Below are 24,752 nucleotides of genomic sequence, written 5' to 3'. Positions count from 1 at the left end.
CACTCTCTGGAGGATTAAACCAAGCCTGATCCCCACATGACTCGGAGCTTAAACCCCAGCATAATTTCAGTTGAAGCTATACACCAGACAGTAGGTCCTACTGCTAAAAAGACATCAAACTGTTGGTAATCCATCACAATTACATTTGAAAATATGTCACCAATAGTGTAGTAATTCACTCACACGACAATGTGGTTTTAGATCCCACTTAGTGGCAGTGTCAATAGTTGGTTGCAGTCTGCATGTAGCGACCAAAACAAGAGCAAACTGTAGAAAGTTGACCATTTTTAAAACAGTTACCAGTATAAATTGGAGATAATCAAGATGATATCAGAAAAAGGAAGAAACTAATGTTTGCTTCCTAAATTGAATTATCTTTATTCACCAGTGATTTAAAGAGAAATTGTGTTATTTTAGTCATAAATAGGTGGTTTGTGTCTGTGTGCATACCTAGGAAAGCTCTGCAGCACATAAACCAATTAATTAGTAGTGGCACCTATTTTTTCGACACCCTCCCTTTTACTTTAACTACCCACCTCAATGTGTTTATTTTTTTAAACGTGCCTCTTTTGCCACGTAAAATGTAAATTTTAGTAAATGCCGTGGGACACAAATGCCCCCACGGTCTGTAGTTTGGACAATTATTTGTTACTTATTAATTTTTTGTAACTTGAAAATGGTTGAATCTCAAGATGTGACGTCAGGTGAAACGCTAGACGCATGGTGGAGACTGGAAATCAGCTGCTCTGCGGAATGACGCCACTTCCGCTATTCTCCACAGTCATTCAGCAAACAAAAAACTACAGTACAGTACATAGCCTGGATTGTTGCTACATTCTGTTAAATGGTGGAGTGTTTACGTTCGGGTGTGGAACAGACGAGAAATTCACGGAATGGGACAGACTGTGGTCGTTTAGCGTCGTCTACTCCGTTTCCTGGTCAGTTTATCCTGCGAGCTGTGTCCGGCTTGTAGCGTTTTTTAAGACAGAGCAGTGGTTAGCTATTCGTTCGGGACCACATTGCCTGGAAGTGTTGAAGAGCGTGAAGCGTAATGAATAGATGCGATTGTAAAACAATTGATCAATATTAGCTCTTTACACTGAAAGTATAATGGATAGTGGGCGTGTTCGACGCTAAAGCTGCTTTCTGTCTGTGTGTCACCAGAAAGCACTTTCGACAAAATAAACAACTAGCAATGCAGCAATCAGAGAATGTTTGCGAAGAGGACGCGACGGCGGTGGATGTTCAGGTTAATGCTTTACCAAACGCCCTTGTTGCTTACAAAATGCCGGAGGATTTATTTAACGACGGACGCTTGAAGGTAAGAAGACTAATGTTAAATTGGCTGATGCCTGAAAAGGCCCTTTGTATTTATTTGTTTAATTTACATTTCTTTCTGTGTGTTCGCTGTGATTCTCAACTCAGTTAATGGAATAAGTTCTAACTAGCGTCAACCAACAAGCAGTGAATTTTGGTGTCCAGTAGGTGGCGATAATAGATTTGTTATTGAGCGTGCGCTATGAGGGGATTGTCACGTTGCTGGGATACGTAAACATGTCCGCCATATTGAATGTGTCTTCCCTCGTAAATTAACAACCTACAAATTGTACAATGTTAATGCCACTCATTCCTAAAACTCACACGCACGTGCTAATATATTTTGCAAACAGGCACAAAAAGAATGTTTAGGGTTGACAGTATATCTCTCTAAAGCAAGTAAATCCCTCACAGTTTTTGTCAATATTTTATTATGGCTTTACATGTGACAACAGTGAAGTGACACTTTTCTACAATGTACCAAAGTCATTTGTGCATCTTGTAATACGTAATTATGTAGCTTTACAATCTCGTCAAAATTTAACAGGAAGCCATTAGATGTCCAAAAGACTGGCACCAATGGTGAGTACAAATAACGTCGATATTGAAATGGGGCCCAATTAGCCATTTCACTCCGCGGTGTCACGTGACTCGCTTGTGTTACAAGGTCTATGTTGTAAATGGGGAGCAGGTGTGTTAAAGTTGGTCTTATTACCCGAGCCCTAAGCAACTGTGATGCCATTTTCAGTTGACAGCAAGTGGCAAAATGGCCGCCCCTTGAAATGGAAAAAAAAAAAACCCACAAAAAACGGGTGTGGTGGATTTTGCTGCTAATCTCACATTACACAAACGCAATATTAATCAGAATGTCGTGTTTTGACTATGAGAGGCACATAAAACACATTATTGTCAAGAAAATTTTGGACTTGACTTCCCCTCTAATAAGAAGTGTCAATCACACCTGCACTGTCAGCGTTAAATAAATTCAGCAAATGGAAACAATTACTGTTTTCTCAACAGAGTAAATTGAAGATCCAGCGTATTCAAAATTGTCAATATTTTCTTATTTGAATATTCGAAATGCTGATGTTTGCAATGTTAATCAGACTGGAAAGTCTGAGTCAGTGGAAACAGGCAGGATGCTTGCTAAGCTCGCAGGCAATTGGGAGATCTTGGATACAGTACATACAGTACAACCCATTGTTTGTTCATACTGTATCATTGCTCACATCATGTTTGAGATATACAGTATATACTTTTCCTAAACCTCCAAGTCATAAGTAGACTCAATATTCCTCAACTTTTACAAAAGTGTGTGTGGACAAGTTTTGATTAAGCAAGATCTTGAATATTGGCCACGTTGATGAGAGGCAAACAGTAAAACTGAAGTGAATGTCCTTTTCTCTAGAGACAACTTCTTCTTTTTTTAACACGATACAGAAGTGCATTTTTGTTAGATAAAACCATTAAATGAAAGTAAATTGTGAGTTCTTTTCTCCAAGGGGAAAAATAGTAGTGATTATGTTTCTTCCTCCTCTCTATGATCCTGGTGCTTTTTACACAATGCCTGTAAGGATTCCTGAGTCAGCTGACTCTTCAGGTTACAACATTTTCCACTGTGCATGTTGTTTTGGTTGTGGTATATAGAATGGGGGTTGCGCAGCAGCCTGACTCTCACATGTACATGTATAAGAACATGAAAATTATTTGTGCCTTCAAGTGGTTCCAGCCAGGAAGGGACCATTAATTATAAGTTCATGATAAGCTTTCCCTATAGGAGACTTATCAAATCGCCTCAAAGTTTTGGTCACAAGTGGTGGATGGAATGAATGAATCAAAAGTCTTTACTCTTTAAACATTGAATGATCAATGCTGCTGTCTGAATAACACAAAAATACACAACACTTGGTAATTTGAATGACACAAAGCTATTCTGTAGATTGTGGCATCCAGGGAAGATGCATTTTTGGGGGGTTGTAGGCATAGCTAGCTAGCTAGCTAACTGCACTCTGTAGTGGTACAAATGGGCCAAGTGATTAGAAGTAAATAACTTGCAATTGTGCTCGATAACAACTGTTGTAAACAAAGGTGCTCAGTTCTGACATATTGGGGCAAGTGGGTGACTTATGCTGGATGGCCAAATTACCAAGTGTGTCACTGGGTTTCATTTTAACCATGCCAAAAAATACATAGCAGGAAAATTGAATTGGTGAATAACAATTCAAGCCATATTTCTAAAAAGATTGATCACAACACAGTTCTCAGTCTTTCCACATTTTTAGCAATCACCTTTAAATGTATATATTTTTTCTAAATCTCTGAATTCACTTTACAGTGTCATTAAGTGTGCTGTAATTCTTTATCCTTTGTGTATTTTTACAGAAGTTCAGAGATCTTTTGTTAAGACAAGGAATTGTTTTAAATTGTGAAACACTGCATATGTTTCCTTAAAGCTACAGTCATAATGCCACAACAGAAATACTGGGTGAATAGGAATGGAAAGTGGTAAACTATTGAATGCAAATGCTAAACTTAACTTGTTAGCCCTATAACATCACACAATTTTCTCTTCACGCTCTTTGCTATTAATACCTCATAAAAGCGTGTTATCATGCCGCATACTTTCCATGAGCAGTACTTCACCCCTCCAGTTTGCATTCTTCCTACCCGTCATGTCTCTGTTACTCTTTCCATTCCTTTTTTTCTGCCTCTATTCAGCTGCCATCTGTTCTTTTTCTCAGCTGTTCTCTCGCTGCTGTCTTTCTCCCTCTGGCTTATTCACATTTATGTCTTGTACATGCTCTCAAAGGTTTTTGTGTGTAAGCCAGTCTGACTTGCCAAGGGGTTATTTTGCCACATTTGAATGTAATGTTTGATGTGTCAAACATCAGGTGATGTCATTACTTACCTCTTCATACACACACTGTCCGTATTTCCGTCTGATCGGTCGGCATCCAATTATATCTGTTGAGAAAATAGACAAACTCCTCCCTCTATCCCTGTCTGTTGGAACTCAGCGAATGGCTGAGTTAGAGGGCAGTGCGTCAATGTGTTTTAGAAGGGGTGTGATTAAAAAAAAAAAAAGGAGAGAGAGCGATGCAGCTAGCGTGAGAGACAGACTAAAATGAGTCATTTCTCCACACCCAAATGCCTGGAAAATACATTCAATTTACAGATTGCCTCCGAGCTGATGGATCATTTATAAAGCAGATACAGTAGATGCTTGATTTGGGACGGCGTTGGAATCTACATTTGGGGCCGTGCCAGGACAGAGGAAGCTAGAAGAAAGGGACTCAGCCAAAAAACAAACTTCCCCTGTTTTCTTGCTTCGGGGCATCAGATTTCTTCTCACCTGTCACCCTGGGGAAGGTTACGAGTCCCCGACCTTCCCATTTCTCTCCTCCTTCCTCTTCATCATCCCCTCAGCTGTCTTTCAAGAGCCTCTTGGGAACCCCGAATTCAATAATTAAGTGGAGAAGATTTTGGCGTCCTGTCATGCACATCAAAACCACCAAGTGTAACCACTTATGTCTGGTCGCCTCAGTGACTAATCAGGAAGTGTTTACTCATCCTGATGCTCAGGTAAGCAAAATGTCTGCTCCTCTGCTTCCTGGTTATAATGTGATGCTTCACAGCACTACTAGACAGAAATGGTCACTTGTACTTATTGTCTGGGACAACTCCTTTTTTTGTTACCGGTTGTGATGTATTCATACCTCCTCTTTCAAAGACCTTATTGCTACTAACCTTCTTTATGTGATTTTAGCTTTTTAGCACACTGTTGTTGACTGTGTCTGCCTGAATAAAAGGAGGATCATGTGTCCTTTTTTTAATATCCTAATCCAGGCACAGTGTGAGATAAGCAGTGATTGTACACATCCATGCATATAGCTGTCCTTTTTTTATATTGCTTAACCTCTGTCAAAACTCTCATTTCAAACCCTAACCCAAACATGAGTTAAAAAACAAAAACTTTTTTTTGTTGTTGAGCGCCATTGCAAACAGACCAAATAATGTAACAGAAGGTGAACCTCCAATTTTCAAGAAAAGGAAAATACATATTGCCAGTCCTGCTTAAGGCACATATTTACTGCTAGTCATCTCATATGCATCAAACCCACTCTGCTTAATATCGTAATATGTCCTAACTTGCTCGCAAATGAGGCAATGAAGACATCAAAACGGCATCGGCACACGGAGCCCAAGCGCCTGGCATTAGATGACAAGCCTTTGTTGTTGTTTTTTTGTAATCCAGTCCGTTGAAATATGGCTTTCCAAGAAACCAGTTTGTGGCACAAAAAAAGGTTGAGGACCGCTGCTGTAAAATGATGGAAATGATGATGATGATGTGCAATCATTGTTAAATCAATTTGTGAGTCCTTTTTTCTCACACTCTCGTACTCTCCCCCTCCACCTCACTGCAGGCCAGCTTTGAGGCTTTATTCCATTCTTTTGACCAAGATGTTCAGTTCCAGTACTTCAAGTCCTTCCGCCGGGTCAGGATTAATTTCAGCGATGCGCTGGCTGCGGCAGAGGCGAGACTGCGACTACACAAAACTGATTTTCATGGCAAAGAGATGCGCCTCTACTATGCTCAGGTGACGTCAGCGAGAGACACTTTTTTTTTTTTTTTTTTTTTTTTAATATTGCCTGGACTTATGGTCATTGTCATTTCTTTGCAGTCTGTCCACATTGGGAGTCCTAGACTTGAGCCGCCGAAGCCAGAGAAGCAGTTCCTTATCTCCCCACCCGCCTCACCTCCAGTTGGCTGGGAGCAGTCTCAGGACGCCATGCCTGTTGTCAACTATGACCTGCTGTGTGCCATTTCGAAACTAGGACCAGGTACATTTGAATCTGTTCTATCTTTACATCTTCTTATCATTGCAGACTTGGCTCATGTGCACAAATGTACTACAGTACTATAATCAGATTTAGGTTTGAGAACTTTATTAAATGAATGCACAATATTTTAAAATGTAATGTAAAGTGCTGGAGGTGCTTTACCGTGGCTACAGATATTTCTGACCCCCTACCACCGTCACGGTACGTCATTAAAGTTGCGTCTCAGAGATCAAAAATAGTTTTACTCATTTACTTACCTGATATTTATTAATTAATTTATTTTCTTTTCTTTTGGCTGATTTGGCATAGCTGCTTTTTACTCCATTTAAGCACTTTGTATGCAGTGATGGTTGTTTTAAAGTGATTTATAAATAAAATTAAGCTCAGGACACCACATTATTCTTTCCTTCACTTTCTCCATGCAGTTTACTGTACATCTCTGCCAATTAATAATTAAAATAACAATTACAATTAAACTGATTAATCCCGATACAAATCTATAAATTGATTTTTGAAAAAAAAAAATTTAAACTCAAATTTAGAAAATACTAATCAGTAAACTTGTACATGTACACTGTAAGATTTGTGTGAAAATGTATTTATTTATCTGAAAATTCAGGTTGCAGTCTGTTAATAAAATATTAAGACTTAATGTTCCATTAATATAACATTCTTCCATGCTTAATGTGTGAATCCTAACCCCAAGTAAGACGTTTTGTTGAATATTCCCATAAAGAAATTGGTGTTTAAAAATAGATTCGGCCGCATCTTGAATCGATTCGAGAATGGCGAGCTGTAATATTGCGATATAATGCAGAATCGATTTTTTCTAACACCCCTACTGTTGTCATACTAAAATCCCTTGGCCACCATTATCTGTGGTACCACGTCAGAATTGAGCATTTTTTGTATTTGGGCATGTTTACCTAATTATTGTGTATAATTAGTTATTATTTACTAATTACTTAATAACCACTTTACTTAATTGGCAATGTGCATTTGAGGTGGCTGATTTTTCAGTTAAAATACATCGATTATCAAGTTGTCATATTTAACATACATGAGATAGCAGATATCTAAAAAGAAAAACCCCAAACAATAATAAACTGATTTGTCCTAATTCGATTCATTTGATGACCATTGCTTGTACTCATTACTTCATTCAGTAGCCCACAGGCCCTTGCCAGGGTTGAATGGTTGTAATGGATTCTACTCCTTAGATGAACTCTGCATAAGATTGTAGACTATTTTGTAGTTGTTTTGCTGACAAACAGCAATCCAAACAATGTACATGGTAGAAAGAATAGTATTTTATTCTGCCACTGTCTCCAGGCGACAAATACGAGCTCCACACAGCCACGTCAACCACCCCCAGTGTGGTGGTCCATGTTTGCAAAGAAGAGCTCGGTGACAGCTTGGCTCGGGATGACAGCGAGCCGGACAACATGGCGCGGCCCCCACGGCCCAAGATCGTCCAGACGCGCCGACCCGATTACACGCACAATGTCGAGCAGTTATCAGCACTGGAGTGACAGCTGTGAAATCATCCTCATGATGTCATTCATGCAGCGCAGAAGATGTGCTCTCTGAGGCTTGCTCTCTGAATTTGGGAAGGTACCTAGGGAGGTGCTGCATTGTCCCGTTAGCAAGGAGGCGAACTTAGGATCAGATGCTGTATTTGTGTCTTTTGGGAAAGATTGGAACTTCTTTTTCAGAAGTTCAGCCGTACGATAACAACTCTCTAATTTGAGGTTTTGGGATGATGGAATACTAATTTTGAGGTGTGTAAAACATTATGTTCATGCTTCATAATATGGTTGGAAACTTGGTTTATGGATTTGTTAGATGTGCTATTACTAATGTGTGCATGAGATACGCTTGTAATTGACAAAAGATTCCCACGCAACAAATTCAGTATCATTCTTGCAAGCATTACTCAAGTTTTGGGTGGGGAAAAAAAATTGCTTTTCAATAAAATGCAAAAGCTACATATTACCCACCACAAAATTTGACTTGTCATGGTGGTAACTTAAGATGGTGTGTGTGCGACATCACATCTTTTCTATTGTAACTGTTTTGTGTGGCGTACGTGTAGTCAACATGTGCTGCTTCACAATCTAATATTCCTCTGAAAATGAGAACGTAGTGTTCGCGGTGTTCCTGTTATCATTTCTATGTTAAGATGTATGGAAAGTGTCGTTTTTTTTCTTGTAAACTAGCAAGGAATTGTTATACTTGTTCTGTGTTTCATTCATCTACATAACTGTCCACGTATGACAGACACAGCAAGGCCTTCTACATCTGTATTATGTGACATGGTAGTTTGGTTTGACCTTTTCTAGCCATGCCCAAATTAAACAGTTAAAAAAAAAAAAAAAAACTGGGCCACCTTTCTAGTCAGTTTGGCTTCATATGATGTGCTAAGAATTATTCTGATCTAGAAATCACTGTTGCTGAGCCTCCAAGCCAATAAAAAAATAATACGAATTGCGTATTACACTTCAGTGTTTCCAAGCTTTATTGAGCCAATGCACTCGGTTTACATGAAGACATTTTACGCAGCGCATCATCAAGCACAAGTGTGAATACTGAAATTATAATGTCTCAATCTACTCACTAAGTGACAATCGGTGTGAAACCTGGGCCTGTTTAATTGAACACGAAGCTGATATATTCCACACAGATAGCCATGATTTACTCTATGAATGGCAACAGGTCAACATACAGGTTTATTGTCTCTTGGACATATAATGGAAGAGCATTTAATTGCTCTGATTGTCACTATCGCTGGCATAGATAGAGGAACAACATAGATGTGGCATGTGGGGTGATCAATAGGCATGCATATCTGTTGTAGTTGTAGGACAATTCAACTGGATAAACCAAATGTGAATGTATTCAATCATAAGTGACGTCATACAGCGCTCCCGAATCTGTACTGTGCAATGATGCCCTCTACAGTAGTATGACATCAGAGCAAATGTATAAGAGCATTCTGTCAGTCAGCACTGACATTTCGTGACAATGCAATGGTTTCCTGGTTGTACTTTCCTAAGTTATATATGCCATGAAATAAATGATTTCCAGTTTCCCCACATCCTGTTTTCTGTCAATGATCTTAAGACAACATACACGTCTTCGAGTTAAATAAAGTGTTTGTTTTTTAAGTCAGTACTCCGAGATCCATGTTAAATAAGTAAATACAACCCGACATTTCCTTTCAACGCTGATTATTGTGAGGAAAAATAATAAATCAAAGAATTCAGACAACCATCAGGAGAGGAACCAAAGCATAAAGCGGAACCTTTACTTTTCGATAGTTTCTACCCGGGCCTCGTAGCTGTACTCCTTTGAAATGGCAGCCAACATAGAGCAAATTTTTCAAGATTTTATTTTGAATAAAATACGAGAAATTGAAGACCAGAATGTCGACAAAACGTATGTCAAGATTTAGTGTTGCATGCGCCATAGCTAGACAAATGTCGCAAATAAACTGTCGCAATTAAAGTCCGAACAGTTTCAGTTTGAGCAAAAAAGTGGCCGCTAAATGTATTTTACGCTTGTCTAGCCTGCCTAAACGCAATAGCACTACATAGCAGCATGCCGGTGGGTTATAAAGTGATGTATATTAAAACTAATGACGGTGTGGTTGTATTCAGTCCTGTCTTCAGAACGCGTATTGTGTCAATGGGAGCTGCTTATTCTTAGAATGCGACATGACATTTTGTTCAAGGTAATACTATAAAGTTTTGATTACAATCGATTGCTGAAATGGTAGTCATTCAAAATATCTTAATTTCTTCGTATTATTAATTATTGAATAAATTAAAAAAAAAAATCAGAACTGCACTGCATCCGACAGTGTTTGTTGTTCTGTTTTTAATGTTCTGGTCCCACAAACTCTGATGCTTCATGTAAATGTAATGTAAATAAGTGTGATTAACGTTATATGGACGTAACGTTTGATGTATTGTAGACCATGTGTTGGATTTTGTTACCGTGTGCCTCACATTTGTCTTATTATCGCCTTGACAGTGCTCTTCCAGGTGTGGCTGCATGCAGTGAAATGATTTCAGAGGATGTTAGAGACAAAAATAGTGATAAGACAAGTTCACAGAAGAAACACAAGAAGCATAAAAAACATAAAAGTAAGAAGAAGAAGCGGAAACGAGAGAAGGAAGCAAAAGAGAGCAGTTCCGGTTCCGAGGAAGAATTGGACGCTCCTTCCAGGTAAAACTGACATATTAAATCACAGCAATCAGGCTTCTTTTTCAAAAATGTGAAGTGTTTTTTATTTTTATTTAAAAAAACAACAACAACATCAGCAATGGACCATCAGTTTGATGCTCATTGGCTTGTAATATAGATAACAGCATCTAATTTCATGCAATTACTGTGGCAATTCTGCACCTTCTTGCACGATTTAACAATGATGTACAAGTGACCTTCCAAGTTGTGTGAGTATTAGTGCCACTACTTATCTATGTTACAATTGTCCATGTAGAAATGAAGTACATCATCAAACTTCACAATAAACGGTCCAAAGTACGTCTGACTCTTGTTGCAACACCAGAATTTACAATGTGTTGTTTTTAAACTCAGTTTTACCATTTATTGCAGAAAAGGAGCCCCATCAGAGAATGAACAGCCATGTAAGTGTTTTCTATCCTCTCCATCAACCAGAAGTTTAGCTAGTTTAAAGGTGGGGTCTTTAGTTTTGTCCGTTTGTGTTTGTAAACACAACCGTTTGTGTTTGTAAACAACCAATTCAAAACTGACTTCTCCCATGGTTCAACCCCCACTTTTCTCGTCAACATTGCGCCTGTCTTCAGCGTTACGACCCCCGCTCTGTGATTGGCTGGAGGGGTAAACATAGACTTTCCGCCCACAAACGTCCCTCTCATGGCAAAACAAAAATAGCAAAATACAGGCTGGGGTGGTGGTGGGCAATGATAAAATCACCACCACACATTAACAGAAGCCCAGAGGTGTTGCTTGAGAAGGATTTCATGTGTATACATCCAGTGTTTAAGAAGTGTTTATTTCTGAGTGAAAACTAAAGACCTCACCTTTAACACTTGGCATTGACTTATTTTAGGTGATCATGCCAGTAGCTCTAGAAGCCACAAGCACAAAGCAGGAAAGAAAAAGAAGAAGAAAAAGAGGCATAAGGTCGAGAGACGAGGAAATTCATCTGATTCTGACACCAAGCAGAGAAAGAGTAACTGTGCTCAAAGCTTGTTACCAAGGCCATGTGAGGAATTGCCTGATATCGTACCAAAACAGGTAAAAAAAATATATATATATACAATAAAAGGAAGAAGCTTAATTGGGATCTAACATGAGTGATGATCAAATTAAATTGTAGTCAAAGTTTGGGGATGACTAACTAGTCTGTGCTCAATCCAGGATAGCTCCAGTGGAGCAAAAGCAGACGAGGGAAAAAGGAGGCGTTCCCGTTCACATTCCTATGGTTCACATTCCAGCCTGGAGAAATGGAGTTCTCGACCTGGCAAGCGAAAATCCAGATCTCGCTCGCGGTCCAGTTCACATGGTCACCACATCTCATCCAGGTACTACGTGCTGAGGGATTTGTGAAATATGTCTAAAAATGCTAAAACAATTGAAAATGTAGTTATTGAAAATCATAACCCTATATCTTTTTGGGATATTCTTGTCTATTCTGTATGCGTCTGTGCATAGGTCCTTAGACAACAGGAGTGGTTTGGACCCATCCATAGAGTCCAAACACGACTGTGCAAATATACAACTACTGTCTTCAAGTCCTAAAAGAAGGGACATAATAGAACTGCAGCGTTTAGACCATAATCACGAGCCAACAGAGGCCACAAAAGAGACCAACAGAGACAATTCAGGTACAAATTTTCATGGCCCAGTCCATTATGGATGGATGGACCGATCAATGTCTTTTTTTCTTTCTTTCTTTCTTTCTTTCTAAATGAGGATTTGTCATTTATCTTTTAATAGTGTTAATATTAGTTTTATTTTTTTTAATATGTGGATTATTTGTTTTGTGCAAGATAAACAAACAACTCACAAGAAATGTGTAAAATGCAATTCCCAAATTACTCTTCTTAGTTTTTTATTCCATATGGCTGTGCAATAATAATATATAGTATAACAATACATTTAAATTAAACCCTGAAAGCTCAGGTATAAAATTAATTGACAAAGATGAAAACTAAGGATATTTTTGCTTGAATTATAATTAGTTTTAGTTAACTGTATAAACGTAAAATGTCGTTTTACCATTCCCTGCTCTTATGGTCACCCTAAAACTATTCCTTGATTGTGCTTTAATGTTCCAGCTGCAGATTTTGCTGCACCTCCATCCGTGCCAAATCGATCCAGTCAGTCACTTCAGACTGGTGAACCCGTCGAGCCACAGCTGCAGGCATCAAAACACATTTCAGCCAGTGCAAGGAAATCCCCTGCAAAAAAAAGGCATAAGTCACCCAAGTCTCCATCAAGGAGCAAAGACGAGAAGTCAGCTAGGAAGCAGAAGAGATCCCGCTCACCTTGTAGGACTCGCAGGACGAGGTCCAGATCCAGGTCTCGATCCAGATCCAAGAGTTCTTCAAGAAGGAGGCGATCCCGGTCGAGGTAGGTCTCCTGTCTGTTCGAGAGTATTTGTTGTGGTCGCAGTAATAAAATACTACATGTGGTCTGTGCAGGTCCAGAAGCCGGCGGTCACGAAGGTCACGTTCTTTGTCTCGAGATGGAAGGCGGCGAGGGACTTATAGCCAGAGGGACCGCTGGAAACGAGAGCCAAGCAGCTCACCTGAGCTCATACTCCGCAAAAAAAGATCCCCTACACGGAAACATGACAGCACTCAACGAATCAGTGAGCTAGGTCAGCTATAACAAATTAGCTTTATGCATTATCTTCATTTCTACACAGTTGCCACTTATGTCTGCTGCATGCAGCGCGACACAGCCAAACCTGATTGTAATGAACAATCAGAAGCAAAAGAGGTCAGTCGGCGACTATTCATAGCCGGACATTAAGCTAAAATGTCCTAACACATGTAATATACTCTGAAATAACATAGGAATTAAGTCAAAATGTTAAATAACGGATTAATAGTTTTTCAAGAAAAAAATTGTTATGAGAGTAAAGTCTTTTTTTTAAAGATTTTTTTATAGTCTTATTATAGTCTTAGAAGAAGGAAGATGTAGTTTCTTGTGGTAAAAAGTTATAATTTTTTGAGAATTAAGTCACAATTTTCAAGATAAAACTAGAAATATAATAAATTAATAATTAAGTTATATTTTACAGCAATGTGTTACAACTTTAGTTGTTGATAAAGTGCTTTACAAAAAAGTTGAGTTGAGATGAAGTTATGTAAAAAAAAAAATTCAAGTTTAACAAGGGAAGAAAGTCACATTTTGAAAATACTATTTTATTCTTATAATATTCTGTTCTTTATTCTGCAAAAGAAGCCTTTATTCTCTAAGAATTGGGATCATATTCTAGTAATAATGTGCCTTTTGCCCTAAAAAGAAAACAAAATGTATTCACAGGAATTCTTTATCAAAATTATAATTGGGGCTATGTCCGTATGTGCACGCTATTTCACATATAATGCACCACTGTAGGGTCACACCATTTGTAGGGGTGTCCGGGTGTCCGAATGTCCTCCCCAAAAAATGTAGGGCACTCAAACTTACCCACAATGCAATTGGAAAAGTAGTGAACATCGATGGTCACTTAACCGGTTAATATAGGCCACGATGGATTGTGGACAAGAAAATAAAATGGTGCAAAGCGAGCGCCAGCATCAAAGTGATACATTAACTCTATGATAAGGAAATAATTAATCCATTTTAATTCAAAATATGTCCAACTAAGGAATTTTTCAAAAGAAAGTTTCAAAACATTTTTATTCACAATAAATAGTAGGCGATCTTAAAGTGTCGAGCAGCAAGTAGTGAGCTTGCTGTCCAAATCGCCAAACAGAATGAGTGTACTATATATTTGCCTACTATATTCCGTGGGACTGTATAGTGAATGAAGCTTTCGTGAATAAGGGTGGACATTCGGACACAGCCAAAGTTTTATTAGCCCCAGTGCTAAGGTAGGGAGGAGTAATTGGTTTGTGTTTGTGTTTTTTGGCAAGCCGGTCCCCATATGTAGAGATGCTTTTTTTGTCTTTTTAAATAATCCAGCAATGACAAAATAATTTTGCGGATCCCAAGTTTCAACTCATGGACTTTGCCGCTATGGTCGGTACCCCAGTGGAGTGCCCAAAAGTGGTACAGTTTGGAATTTGTTTATATCACTTGAAAAGGTCACAAAGATGGCACAGTAATTGAATTGTACCGCTTGGTGGCTTTTATGTTCCCTTCAGGCAAAGAGCAGCTGTTGGAAATTGCCAAGGCCAATGCAGCTGCTATGTGCGCCAAAGTGGGTATGTCCATCCCCGCCAGCCTGAAAAGCTCCATGCTGCCGTTGACGTTTCCCGGCATGGCCATGAATGCTGCAATGACGGCAGGTAAGAATGTTGCTTGGAGGAATCATGTGAAGGTTTCAACAGTGGTAGATGATTCCCTGTGTCTACTTTACAGCCACCATGACCGCTGCCTTGTCCAACATCAGCACCTTGTCCTCGCTGCTGCCACTGCCCACCATAACCAACAAACCTCCTGGTGCAAACCTATCCAGCACCATAAATGCGGCATTGGAGGAAGTGAAAAAGAAAGTAGCAAAGCAGGCCAACAGCATCAGCATTAAGGAGTTCACAGATGTAAGTACGCAGATTGGAGAGTGTCAACTCTGAATACAATCTTGCAGACTTGGTGATAAGCAAATGATAGTCTGTTACGTTTTTGGATTATTTTATTTATAAGGAAGGCTTCTCTAACTTTTTGGGTACAAGGAGCCCTTGCAGTGGTGAGATTTTTCCAATTACCTCCTCTTAATCTGAATGCCAATTAAACCTTGTGCACCTCAGAATTCCATGGGATTTTTTTAAAACATTTAAATATTCATTGATTTTACATATATTTATGACCAGTTTCATAGAAAAGAACTTGACCAAATACGGTTGAACTCTCTGAATCCCCAGACCCCAATTTGAGAACCAGAGATTTGATATAATCCTACATATTGTCACGCTTTTAAAATGTGTTTTATTTGAACTCGTAGCGAAATTGTTGCCTCTGATTGCAGCAATGTGTGTTTGTATTTCTAGAAGTGCAAGATGATTGTGGACAGCAAAGGTGAGCTGCCGGTGGCATTGCCTCACGTGCCGGTCGAGGAAGACGACGCAAAACCATTTGGGGGATTGGTTCTGCGTGAACATAAGGCTATCAGCTTCAACCTCAGTGTAAAATGCACTCACACTTTGCAAATGGACAATATGTAATGATTACATCCTCTGCCCATGCTCCGCCTGTCAAGTAAATGGTTCTTTAATAATTCTGCCTTTAGCCTGAAAATAAAATAGCATCCTTTGTGGATGGAATCGAAAAGTCCTCGTGGCAGCATGAAGCACTGATTTCCCCTTTGAAAATTCTTTCAAAGTAAATTCACAATGTCCGTTACTTCAAATGTGACTCATTAGTGGGAAAATAACACTAACATGTTCACCTTCAGAACACGACCGTGCGACCTGCAGCCCGAAGTGATGCAGGCATGGCAAAAGAATTTCCCGTCTCTTCAGGATCTCAACACCGTAAAAAGGTCTCCATGAAAAATTTACAGTGGCTTGTGATGGCTGTTTTCTTTTGTTTTACATTCTAAGTGATGCAGTGTGTGCTATCCAGGAAAGTAAGACATTGGACGCCTATGGAGATTGGGTTCCAGTGGAAAAAACGTCAGATGAGACAAAGCCCGCCGTTCCCAAGGCAGCAGCCAGCTCATCGGCAGGTACCAGTGAGACTTTGAAAGCCGCAGAGTTGCCGGGGACGGCTGAGGAATCGGCGACAGATGACGATAGCGTGTTTCCTGGTCCGCCGCCGCAGGTTGAGTTACTGCGAATTAACATGCTGTCCGGTTGCACAAACGGCACATTTGTCGAACATATTTCATCTTTGCAGCCAGTCGACATCTCTCAGGCTGTGAGCGAGAGGATCAAAGCTCAGAAACGATTGGCCGAGAACCCGTATGACGTCAGCGCCATTTGCATGCTTAGCCGGGCCCAAGAGCAGGTAGTAGATGTTTATTGTTGTATTTTTCAATTGTAATTTATTATAATCCCTCTTATATTACTAATATGGTTGCAAACGTGTACGGGAATTGTTTGAAGGTTGACTTTTAAGAGGAAACATAGGTGTGAGAAGATTTTTTTTAACCGTGACTCAATCAGATTTCATTCAAGCACAGAGTATGAAGAGTCACTGCGTGAAAGGGTTGAGCAAAATTTTATAGGCTTGAGGGAAGATGCTTTTTTTAAATGGACTTTTGTGGAGGAATAGGGACTCTTTTCATGTAATGTTTTGAATTGGACTTTGTGGGTATTCTTGGATTGGGGATGATGATTTTTGCTATTTTTTTAATGGATTAGGTCGCGGGAGAATGAGACATGTAACTGAACATTTCTGCTTTTGTTTTTCAATGAAAGAATTCGTTGTTCGGTAAATTTTCCAAAACTTTTAACTAACTCTGAAATGCTATGCTTTTTCATTTTATTTTGCATGGATGTCTTCTTGTGACAAAACCAAGTCTTGAAAAGTTATTTCCAAAATTCTGCCTTTTAACTTCCCATCAAAGTTTACCAGAAACTTGGGTGGCAGTTCACTAGAAAATTTCCACCACATTGCAACCCTACTTTTTTTTTTTTGCACACTAGATAGAGAACCAGGTCTTGCATTCAGTCATCCTTCCTGTCTGCGTTTTTATATGTAAGAAAATAGTCATGATGTTAGTCATATTTGTACCATGAGTGCAAGTCATAATAATAATAATAATAATAAAAAATATTAATAATAATAATAAATGTAATTTATCAGCGCCTTTCATGACTCCCAAGGACACTTTACAGGGCAGACTAAACTAAACTAAGATAATTAAAAGCAAACCCAAAAATTAGGGCAGAGAAAAATAATTAAAAATAATAATAATTCTACTAAAATAAATAAATAAAAAGGTGTAAAATCAATACAGTAAAAGAAAAGACTGGCAGGAAATGTTAAGTGGAGTAGGCAGTCCGGAACAGGTGTGTTTTGAGTCTTGATTTGAAGGAGGAGAGAGATTCACTGTTTCTGAGGTCCAGTGGCAGAGTGTTCCACAGCTGGGGGGGCAGAGCGACTGAAGGCTCTGCCCCCCATGGTGCTGAGGCGGGCTGGGGGAACAGAGAGATGAATGGAGGAGGAGGATCTGAGCGAGCGAGCAGGGATGGACACTTGTAGGAGAGCAGACAGGTAGGGAGGGGCCAGGTTGTGGATAGCTATGTAGGTGAACAGGAGAAGTTTGTAACTGATGCGATATTTCACAGGGAGCTATTTTATTCACTATCTGGAAGTATCTATTGTACATGTAGTGGAGTTACATAAATGGATAGTGAATGGAATCAATGATGAGCATAATTTATACTGTATTGTTTTTCCAATTACCTGTCATACAGTTTAAGAAGAGCGGTTTAAAGCAGGGTGAGCGGTATGAGAGAGAGAGGAGTAGAACACTGTTATAAATTAGTATATTTACTCTTGAGACACAAACAATGGCTTTATGCCATTACATAATTGATCATCAAAAGAGTTGTTGATTAATTTGGTGACCAATTAGTTGTTGATTAATAATTTATTTTGACAACTCAACTGGTGAAGTGCAGATATTTTCTTTAGTTTTCAACCCTCACAAAAAAGACACACACAAGTCACTGGGCTGCCGTGCTTGTATACGAATTACCCTAGTATCGGCCGATATGCTATTTGAGCTCATCTTTAATTATCCTTTAACAGGTAGATGCGTGGGCCCAATCCAACACTGTTCCTGGTCTTTTCACGGGCTCCACGGGAGCCCAGGTCCTCTCCTCGGAGGAGCTGTCCAACAGTGGCCCACAGGCTTGGCTGAAGAAGGTAAACGATGCAACACAATTTTACCTTAAACTAGTGCTTCTCAATTACTTGCGGTTAACCCCCGCCAAGGAAGAGTAAAATATTTTGTGCCCTTCCAAGTCTCCACTGCAACTATGAATAGTATATTTGTCTACAAAATTGTTATAATTACACCTATGCATTACATTGCATCCTTATGAACATTAAAGAAAACAAAAAATAAATATTGATAAACATACAACAAAGAATAACCTAATTACTATGTGTGTGTTTTTTTGTCTCGCCTTTAGGGTTTGTTCACTGCACTTCATATTTTCTGCTCTGTGCTGTGTTTGCATATGCTGTGTTAAAACAACAAACAATCAATAAACACCTTAGAAACTCTGACAATGAGAGTTCCACTGCAACCTACTGTAGTTTATGTGCAATTATATTTTACTCTAGTATTTTTTTTTTTTCTTAAGCGCACTCCCTGGGGTCATCCCAAGTACTGTTCCCCCTATAACATTTGAATTTGTTGAGCACGTAGACACAATGCTTCACAAGGACTACAAATCTTATGTCTTTGCTGTCTTATGCTTAACCCTGATATGTCTTGGTTTAGGACCAATTCCTCAGGGCAGCGCCAGTATCAGGCGGCGTAGGGGAATTTTTGATGAGAAAGATGGGCTGGAGGGCAGGAGAAGGCCTGGGGCGGAACCGTGAAGGCACCGTGGAGCCGATTGTCATTGACTTCAAAGTGGACCGCAAAGGTCAGGATGTCCTGCAGTACTTCTTCCATGCTTGAGATGAAAGGTGATTAAAAAAAAATGTCTCGGTTTTGATTCAGGACTGGTTGCAGAAGGAGAGAAGCCACAGAAACCAACCGGGGGGCTGGTGGTAACCAAGGACCTCATGGGTAAATAGAAAAACAAAACATGGCTCATTTATTGATAATTGTCCACTCCCCTTTTGTCATGGTTATGTAATAGCTCCTAAGATCACTAGGTGGCTGCAATAGATAACTGGAAATGTATCATGAGAACATGCACACTGACAAAATGGTGGTTGCTGGAGTAATATGGTACATTTAAAAAGTACTGAAAATTAACTAATGAAAATCCAGCACTATTGTATTTTAATGGTCTAAAACCCTATGCTTCTAGACTTCCTCATTTCATTGTATGCGTTCTATACAGGCAAGCACCCGGTGTCGGCTCTTATTGAATTGTGCACTAAAAAACGGATGACGCAGCCTGACTTCATCATGGTTCACCATAGCGGTCCGGACCACCGCAAGAATTTCCTCTTCAAGGTAGATCACTTTTCCCATTTGCACTCTCACTTGGTTCCTGTTTGGCTGGCTAGTCTTTCTCATCAATGCATTGTGTACTCACCAGGTAACGGTGAATGGTGCGGACTATCAGCCACAAACAGCCAGTCCCAACAAGAAACATGCCAAGGCCATGGCGGCAACAGTGGCACTGCAGGCTCTTGGAGAGGTAATATGAATACCCAGGTCTCAATGAACATGATGCGAGGACATCCAAAAGCATGGCAAACACTCATTTTCCTTGTGGTGTTTTCAAATGCCAATTCCAATCTGAGTCCTCCTGCTAATAGATGAAACCTGTGAGTAATCAACACTGACCTAAAATTGTTTATAAATGCCTATAGATGCCACAAGATAACACCAAATCCCTTTTTTCCGACAAGGCTATGGCCTGACTAAATGAAGCTCCTCCCCTCGCGTCAATGTCATTTTGCTCCTTGGCAGCAAGATGCCACAAGATGGCGCCAAATTAATAGTTTCATAGATAAATTATACAGGGCTTTGGCCTGAGCAGAAAATACAGATTAGGTGAGTCCTTCAGTCTCATCTTTAGAAGATAAAATACATGTTCTATTGGGTTAAGGTCCGTTGATTGACTTGGCCAGCCAGTCTAAGACCTTCCACTTTCCCTTGAGGGAGTCTTTCATTGCGTTAGCAGTGTGTTTGCCATTCCAACACTTACGCAGGGTATTGTATGCCATTTACTCATAACTCGGTCATAAACCGAGGGTCCCCTGTATCATGAAATAGAAGCTACTGTCATATTTCAAGGAACAACTTATATATTATTTATATTTCAGACACAGAGGTTCAGAATGAGCGACTGTGTGGTGTTTGTGCAATATCACCCCAGGAAACGTGTGGGAGTTGAAGCACTCACATCCCCTTGCATCTGCTACATCATCCATAGCTGGGTTTTGTGTGTGTGTGTGTGTGTGTGCGTGTGTGTGTGTGTGTGTGTGTGTGTGGTGTGTGTTCACCAGGTTCCCGTTGATGGACCTGGACTCTATACCGGTCCTGTCTTCACGGCCGCTTCCACCGGCCCCCTTTTCTCCACATAGATGCCGAGCAGTCAACTGGTTATGTGACCATTGTTCTTGTCTCCTCATTTTCAGTCTCTTTAAGTTATACAGTACTGTGTAAAAGCCACTATTAGATTTGTTGTTTTACCTACAATGACCATATACCGTGTAACTAAAAGGTCTCTACTTCCTGCATCATGGAGGATGACGAACAGACTAGAGGTGCCGTTTTGATTTTGGATTAAGAATTTGAAATGGATTTAAGAGTATCACACTTATCCATATGTTCGGAAAAATGGAAATGGTTCTTTTCTCAGGCTACAAATAAGTAATGACAATACTAATCTGTTCAATGAATGGATTTCTACAATGATTCAGAGGGATTGTCCCACGCGGTTGTCAAATTTATAAATGAAATATGACATCCACTACACAGAGACTAAAATTTTGTCTACTTTTGCTGACCAAATTCACAAACAAGCTCGACTGACTCTTGTCTTGGCACGAAAATTGAGATGCGGCCATATTTACGGCGAGCACACGAACGGCAATCTACAAAAAATAGAGCCCTATGTCTCCAGTTTTCATGTTTAAGAGGTTGACTGCTGTTGTAGGGGGCAAAAGTAGTGGTGGCCTTTTGCACAGTGCTGTATATTGACAACATGAGGTTGAAGTCATGCAACTTGGGAAAGACTTTAAAATTAAACACCAACAAGGATTGTGAAATAGTCTCAGCCAATAACTATGTAGAGTATCGTTGTAGTACAGACAACAGATTGTTACGCATACTCATGCACTGTGTATGAAAAATAAAATTATTTATGTCACATAACTCACATAGTGGAGGAATTGTGTGTTTTGGGGCCGTCCTGTGACTGGCCTGTACTGCTAGGACCAAGATGGAGGCAGCTACACTTAAATGCGGGTAGGAAACCTGAACTTTTCTATTGTGTGTTTTAGGGGTGGGGGCCGTATTCGGAACAGGTTCCAATTTTAATGTAGAAGCAGACCAGGAGGGGGCAGCACTTTATTACCTTGTAATTTTAGAAATCGTTCAAAATGACACTCAAGCACAAGAGTGCACACACACGCACAGGAACTAGTCTAGTGGGTTGTGTAAGAAGATAATGGCTTGAGCCAAAATCAGCCCACTTCAATGCAGGACACGTGGCGTGCGTTTGGAAGTCAAGTGAAAATAGTACATTACAGGTTTTGCTTTTTCTTCCTCTTACAAGTTCTCATTTTAGAAACATCATGGACTTGCATCATGATTCAAACTGGATCATCAGGTGTGCTGCAGGAAATTATCCTATTTTGACTTTAAATGTGCCAAAATGATTTGCTACCAATATGCTGTATCTTGGTTCAATCTACCTATGCCAGTATTATATAGTAACATTCTGACAGAACAACCAAATGCTGTTCCGCCGCATGGCAAAAAGTACAATTATTTGTTTATACGTCTCAAAGTTTGCAACTATTTGTAAATAAAAACAATTTCACTGTTGAAATGAATTGAAATTACGTGAATCCTTTCCGGCTATGTTTTTAATATATAAAATGATCTTCTATCTCGGTCAGTAAAGGCACAAATATTAAATTGTATTCCAATAGATGGCAGAAGGTGCAATTAACTGATATAGGCCTACGCACTTGTTGTCGTTCATACAACAGAATAATAACTTTGTGTTCAACTAAACATGTCTGCATTTCACACTGAGCAAATACTTTGAGACAAGATTGTTATTTCACTATATATACAGTACGTTGGTGACATTTTTGTTTGGTTGGGTGCTGTGTTTTTCTAATGTAAATATGTGCCTTGGCTCAATAAAGGTGAAGCTCTAGTGAAGTGGTTCAATTTTTTGTGTGTGCCACTGACGGTGTAGTGGTACATTTTTTCTTTATTATTTTAAGTGACTGATGGTGAATAGTCACTCGCATGGCTGCCTTCCGTGCAGACGGCGTGGGTTCAGTTAGTTCCCACTCAGCAGATGGATTTGTAGATACATAGATGAATGTTTTCATAAGCTTAACCCACCGATAAACTCAATAATGGTGTAATGATGTACGTCAAATTGTATTTTAATTAAATCTAAATTGTTTTGAAGTGCATCTTAGAACCGATTTCTGTTTCTCTTCATGGATGCCTCCCCTTTAATTGGATTAATTAACACATTACTAATACGTTAATTAACTTTACAGCCGCTGTCACTTCAAAGCTTATATGATGTCATATTAGCTTTGAAGTGACAGCGACTGTAACTAAAGTCAGGGCAGGCCAAGCCGGGAAGCAGCTACTTAGGGCCACTAGGGGGCACCCAAACTTAGGCAACTTGATGTTTGGATTATCTATTAATATTATTACATATGATTAAAACGGACTTGTTTTCTACTAGGCAGCAAAGTGGACCAGTGTTTCGCTTTTCTGCCTCACAGTTCTTTCCATACTTGCAATCATTATGTGTGTTATCTTAATTGAAGAGTAAGACTCAAACTTGTCGCTAGGTGAAAATGTAAATGTTTTATGCACTATGCAGAGGTGCAAAAAGTACTCTGTACTGTAGAAATACATAAATTGGGGGGTACTGGTAGTTCCTGGAAGTTGAGGTCTCTTCTTCTTCCTTCTCATCTTTTGACATTTTCTGAAGAAGTGCTTCAAAGACATTTGCTTTTTAGCCTACTCATTTTTGGTAGCTTGTGGCAGCGGTTTGACGTGTACAGACACACAGGTGGATAATCCCTTGGGATAATCTTTTAGAGACATCCAACAACCGGGCCTTTGCTGACTGTGATTGTGAAGGGGGGATTCTCAAGTTAATGACAGGTCCACTATAGCTAACATACATTTTACTTTCAAAAGAGTGCATCTGTGACATTAATTAGAGGAACAGAAAAGCCAATCAATTAGCCAGTCCCTCATTGATCATGTTAACAACCTGAAATTCCACCACATTGATTTTTGCGTCAATTGTTGAAATGTAAATTGTGGCCAGTGTTCCGTCTGTGTGCCTTTGATACAATTTACCTCATAGCATCTTCCTTTTAAGAATGAAAGTCACATAAACTGCTGTGGTAGATAAGAAGGCTAAATCCTTACAGGCAATTTCCTGTGTTTTCTCAATCGCTCTTCCATTGTCAAATCACATGGAGGAGTTTGTAGTGCAATTGAGTTTTTTTTTGTTTTATGACAAGTGGATTCAACATTTAAAAGTCAAAATTGACTTTGAGTTACAGTGCAGATAACATCATCTTTCATCGCATGTCAAATTGTATAACTTTTTTATCCAAGGTAACTAATGTAATTGTGACTGGTTGAAACATACTGTATATATAATTGACGTTTGCCTCATTAATAATGAATTACAGATACATTATTTTGACAAATGATGTCACTTTTGCTACTCATGTGGGGCTTTTAACTATTCAGTTGCAGAACACTAGCAAATTACAGATAGATATCTGAACCTCCTGTAATTTTGACCCATCATTACTCCATAAAGTAACACACGCATACGACTTCATTTTGTCTAGTTAAGGCACAGCAATATGTTGAATTAATCAATTAAAGATATCTCAAATGAATGTAGGTATGGATATCTGAAATGTTATTTTTGACTAGGCAAAACAGAAATACAGATGTCTACAAGACAGTGTCAGTAGCTGTGAAAGGCTTGCCGTCATTTTTTGCCATAGTGTGAGGTCATGGTAAATAAAATTTAGCGCCATTCAGTATACTTTTGCAGTGACTCATTTCAACAAGTGTTTGTTTTTAAAGAGATACTTGACTCATTGAACAATTTTCAGCAGTAAAAAGCTTTATCCGAAATTAATTTGGTAAATTTATTATTTTACATGTACAATTCATATCTTTAAAAACATTTTTTTCCACTTGATGTCGACTGAAGAAGACATCACCTGTGCTGAGGAGGAAATAGGCAATAACCAATCACGGCTCACCTGTGTTCTGGGTTTGGTCAGCAAATTGAGCCACAATTGGTCGTTACCTATTTCCTCAGCACGGGTGATGTTATCTTCAGTCGACAGCAAGTGGAAAAAAAATATTTTTAAAGTATTGATTATTCATGAAAAATAATGAAGTTACCACAGTAATTATAGACAAAATATCTTACTGTTGAAAATGGCTCAATGAGTCAAGTATCCCTTTAAGACTTTCTGTAGTAATGCATTTTTTAACTGAAATTTTATGCACGTTACATTTGAACTGAATCACCATT

General features: G+C 39.2%; 2 protein-coding genes across 3 annotated transcripts; both read left to right on the top strand.

Annotated features, from left to right (window-relative positions):
* The first annotated feature begins 724 nt into the window (after positions 1–724).
* On the top strand, positions 725–8,663 carry rcan1b (regulator of calcineurin 1b). Of its 2 annotated transcripts, XM_077584967.1 has the most exons (5): positions 725–938; positions 1,165–1,321; positions 5,742–5,915; positions 6,000–6,159; positions 7,492–8,663. In XM_077584967.1, exons 2-5 carry the CDS (start codon positions 1,196–1,198, stop codon positions 7,689–7,691), a joined length of 660 nt encoding a protein of 219 aa, XP_077441093.1. In that variant the 5' UTR covers positions 725–938; positions 1,165–1,195; the 3' UTR covers positions 7,692–8,663. The 2 variants fall into 2 exon arrangements, with proteins under 2 accessions (XP_077441093.1, XP_077441105.1); XM_077584979.1 differs by lacking the exons at positions 725–938; positions 1,165–1,321 and adding an exon at positions 1,330–4,899.
* An 822-nt stretch (positions 8,664–9,485) lies between these two features.
* sonb (SON DNA and RNA binding protein b) lies at positions 9,486–22,366 on the top strand. The gene is made up of 20 exons (XM_077546948.1): positions 9,486–9,597; positions 10,195–10,389; positions 10,780–10,811; positions 11,258–11,445; positions 11,569–11,732; positions 11,863–12,035; positions 12,489–12,783; positions 12,855–13,033; positions 14,532–14,675; positions 14,749–14,927; positions 15,375–15,509; positions 15,779–15,865; positions 15,949–16,146; positions 16,222–16,332; positions 18,085–18,201; positions 18,785–18,932; positions 19,010–19,078; positions 19,359–19,474; positions 19,560–19,661; positions 20,476–22,366. Exons 1-20 carry the CDS (start codon positions 9,515–9,517, stop codon positions 20,551–20,553), a joined length of 2,793 nt encoding a protein of 930 aa, XP_077403074.1. The 5' UTR covers positions 9,486–9,514; the 3' UTR covers positions 20,554–22,366.
* Positions 22,367–24,752: the final 2,386 nt, after the last annotated feature.

This window comes from Vanacampus margaritifer, chromosome 1 (genome assembly GCF_051991255.1).
Source record: "Vanacampus margaritifer isolate UIUO_Vmar chromosome 1, RoL_Vmar_1.0, whole genome shotgun sequence".
NCBI classification, from domain to species: Eukaryota; Metazoa; Chordata; class Actinopteri; order Syngnathiformes; family Syngnathidae; genus Vanacampus; species Vanacampus margaritifer.
The sequence above is the reverse complement of the archived record's forward strand: the minus strand, read 5'-3'. Positions and strand labels throughout refer to the sequence as shown.

What these genes read in the sequence shown, in the direction of transcription:
- rcan1b (XM_077584967.1), top strand. Translation starts at nt 1,196, where the DNA reads ATGCAGCAATCAGAGAATGTTTGCGAAGAGGACGCGACGGCGGTGGAT. An exon ending in TGCGCCTCTACTATGCTCAG is followed by an intron (nt 5,916 to 5,999) that starts GTGACGTCAGCG and finishes ATTTCTTTGCAG; the next exon opens with TCTGTCCACATTGGGAGTCC. An exon ending in CATTTCGAAACTAGGACCAG is followed by an intron (nt 6,160 to 7,491) that starts GTACATTTGAAT and finishes CACTGTCTCCAG; the next exon opens with GCGACAAATACGAGCTCCAC.
- sonb (XM_077546948.1), top strand. Translation starts at nt 9,515, where the DNA reads ATGGCAGCCAACATAGAGCAAATTTTTCAAGATTTTATTTTGAATAAA. An exon ending in TCAACGAATCAGTGAGCTAG is followed by an intron (nt 13,034 to 14,531) that starts GTCAGCTATAAC and finishes TGTTCCCTTCAG; the next exon opens with GCAAAGAGCAGCTGTTGGAA. An exon ending in GCATTAAGGAGTTCACAGAT is followed by an intron (nt 14,928 to 15,374) that starts GTAAGTACGCAG and finishes TTGTATTTCTAG; the next exon opens with AAGTGCAAGATGATTGTGGA.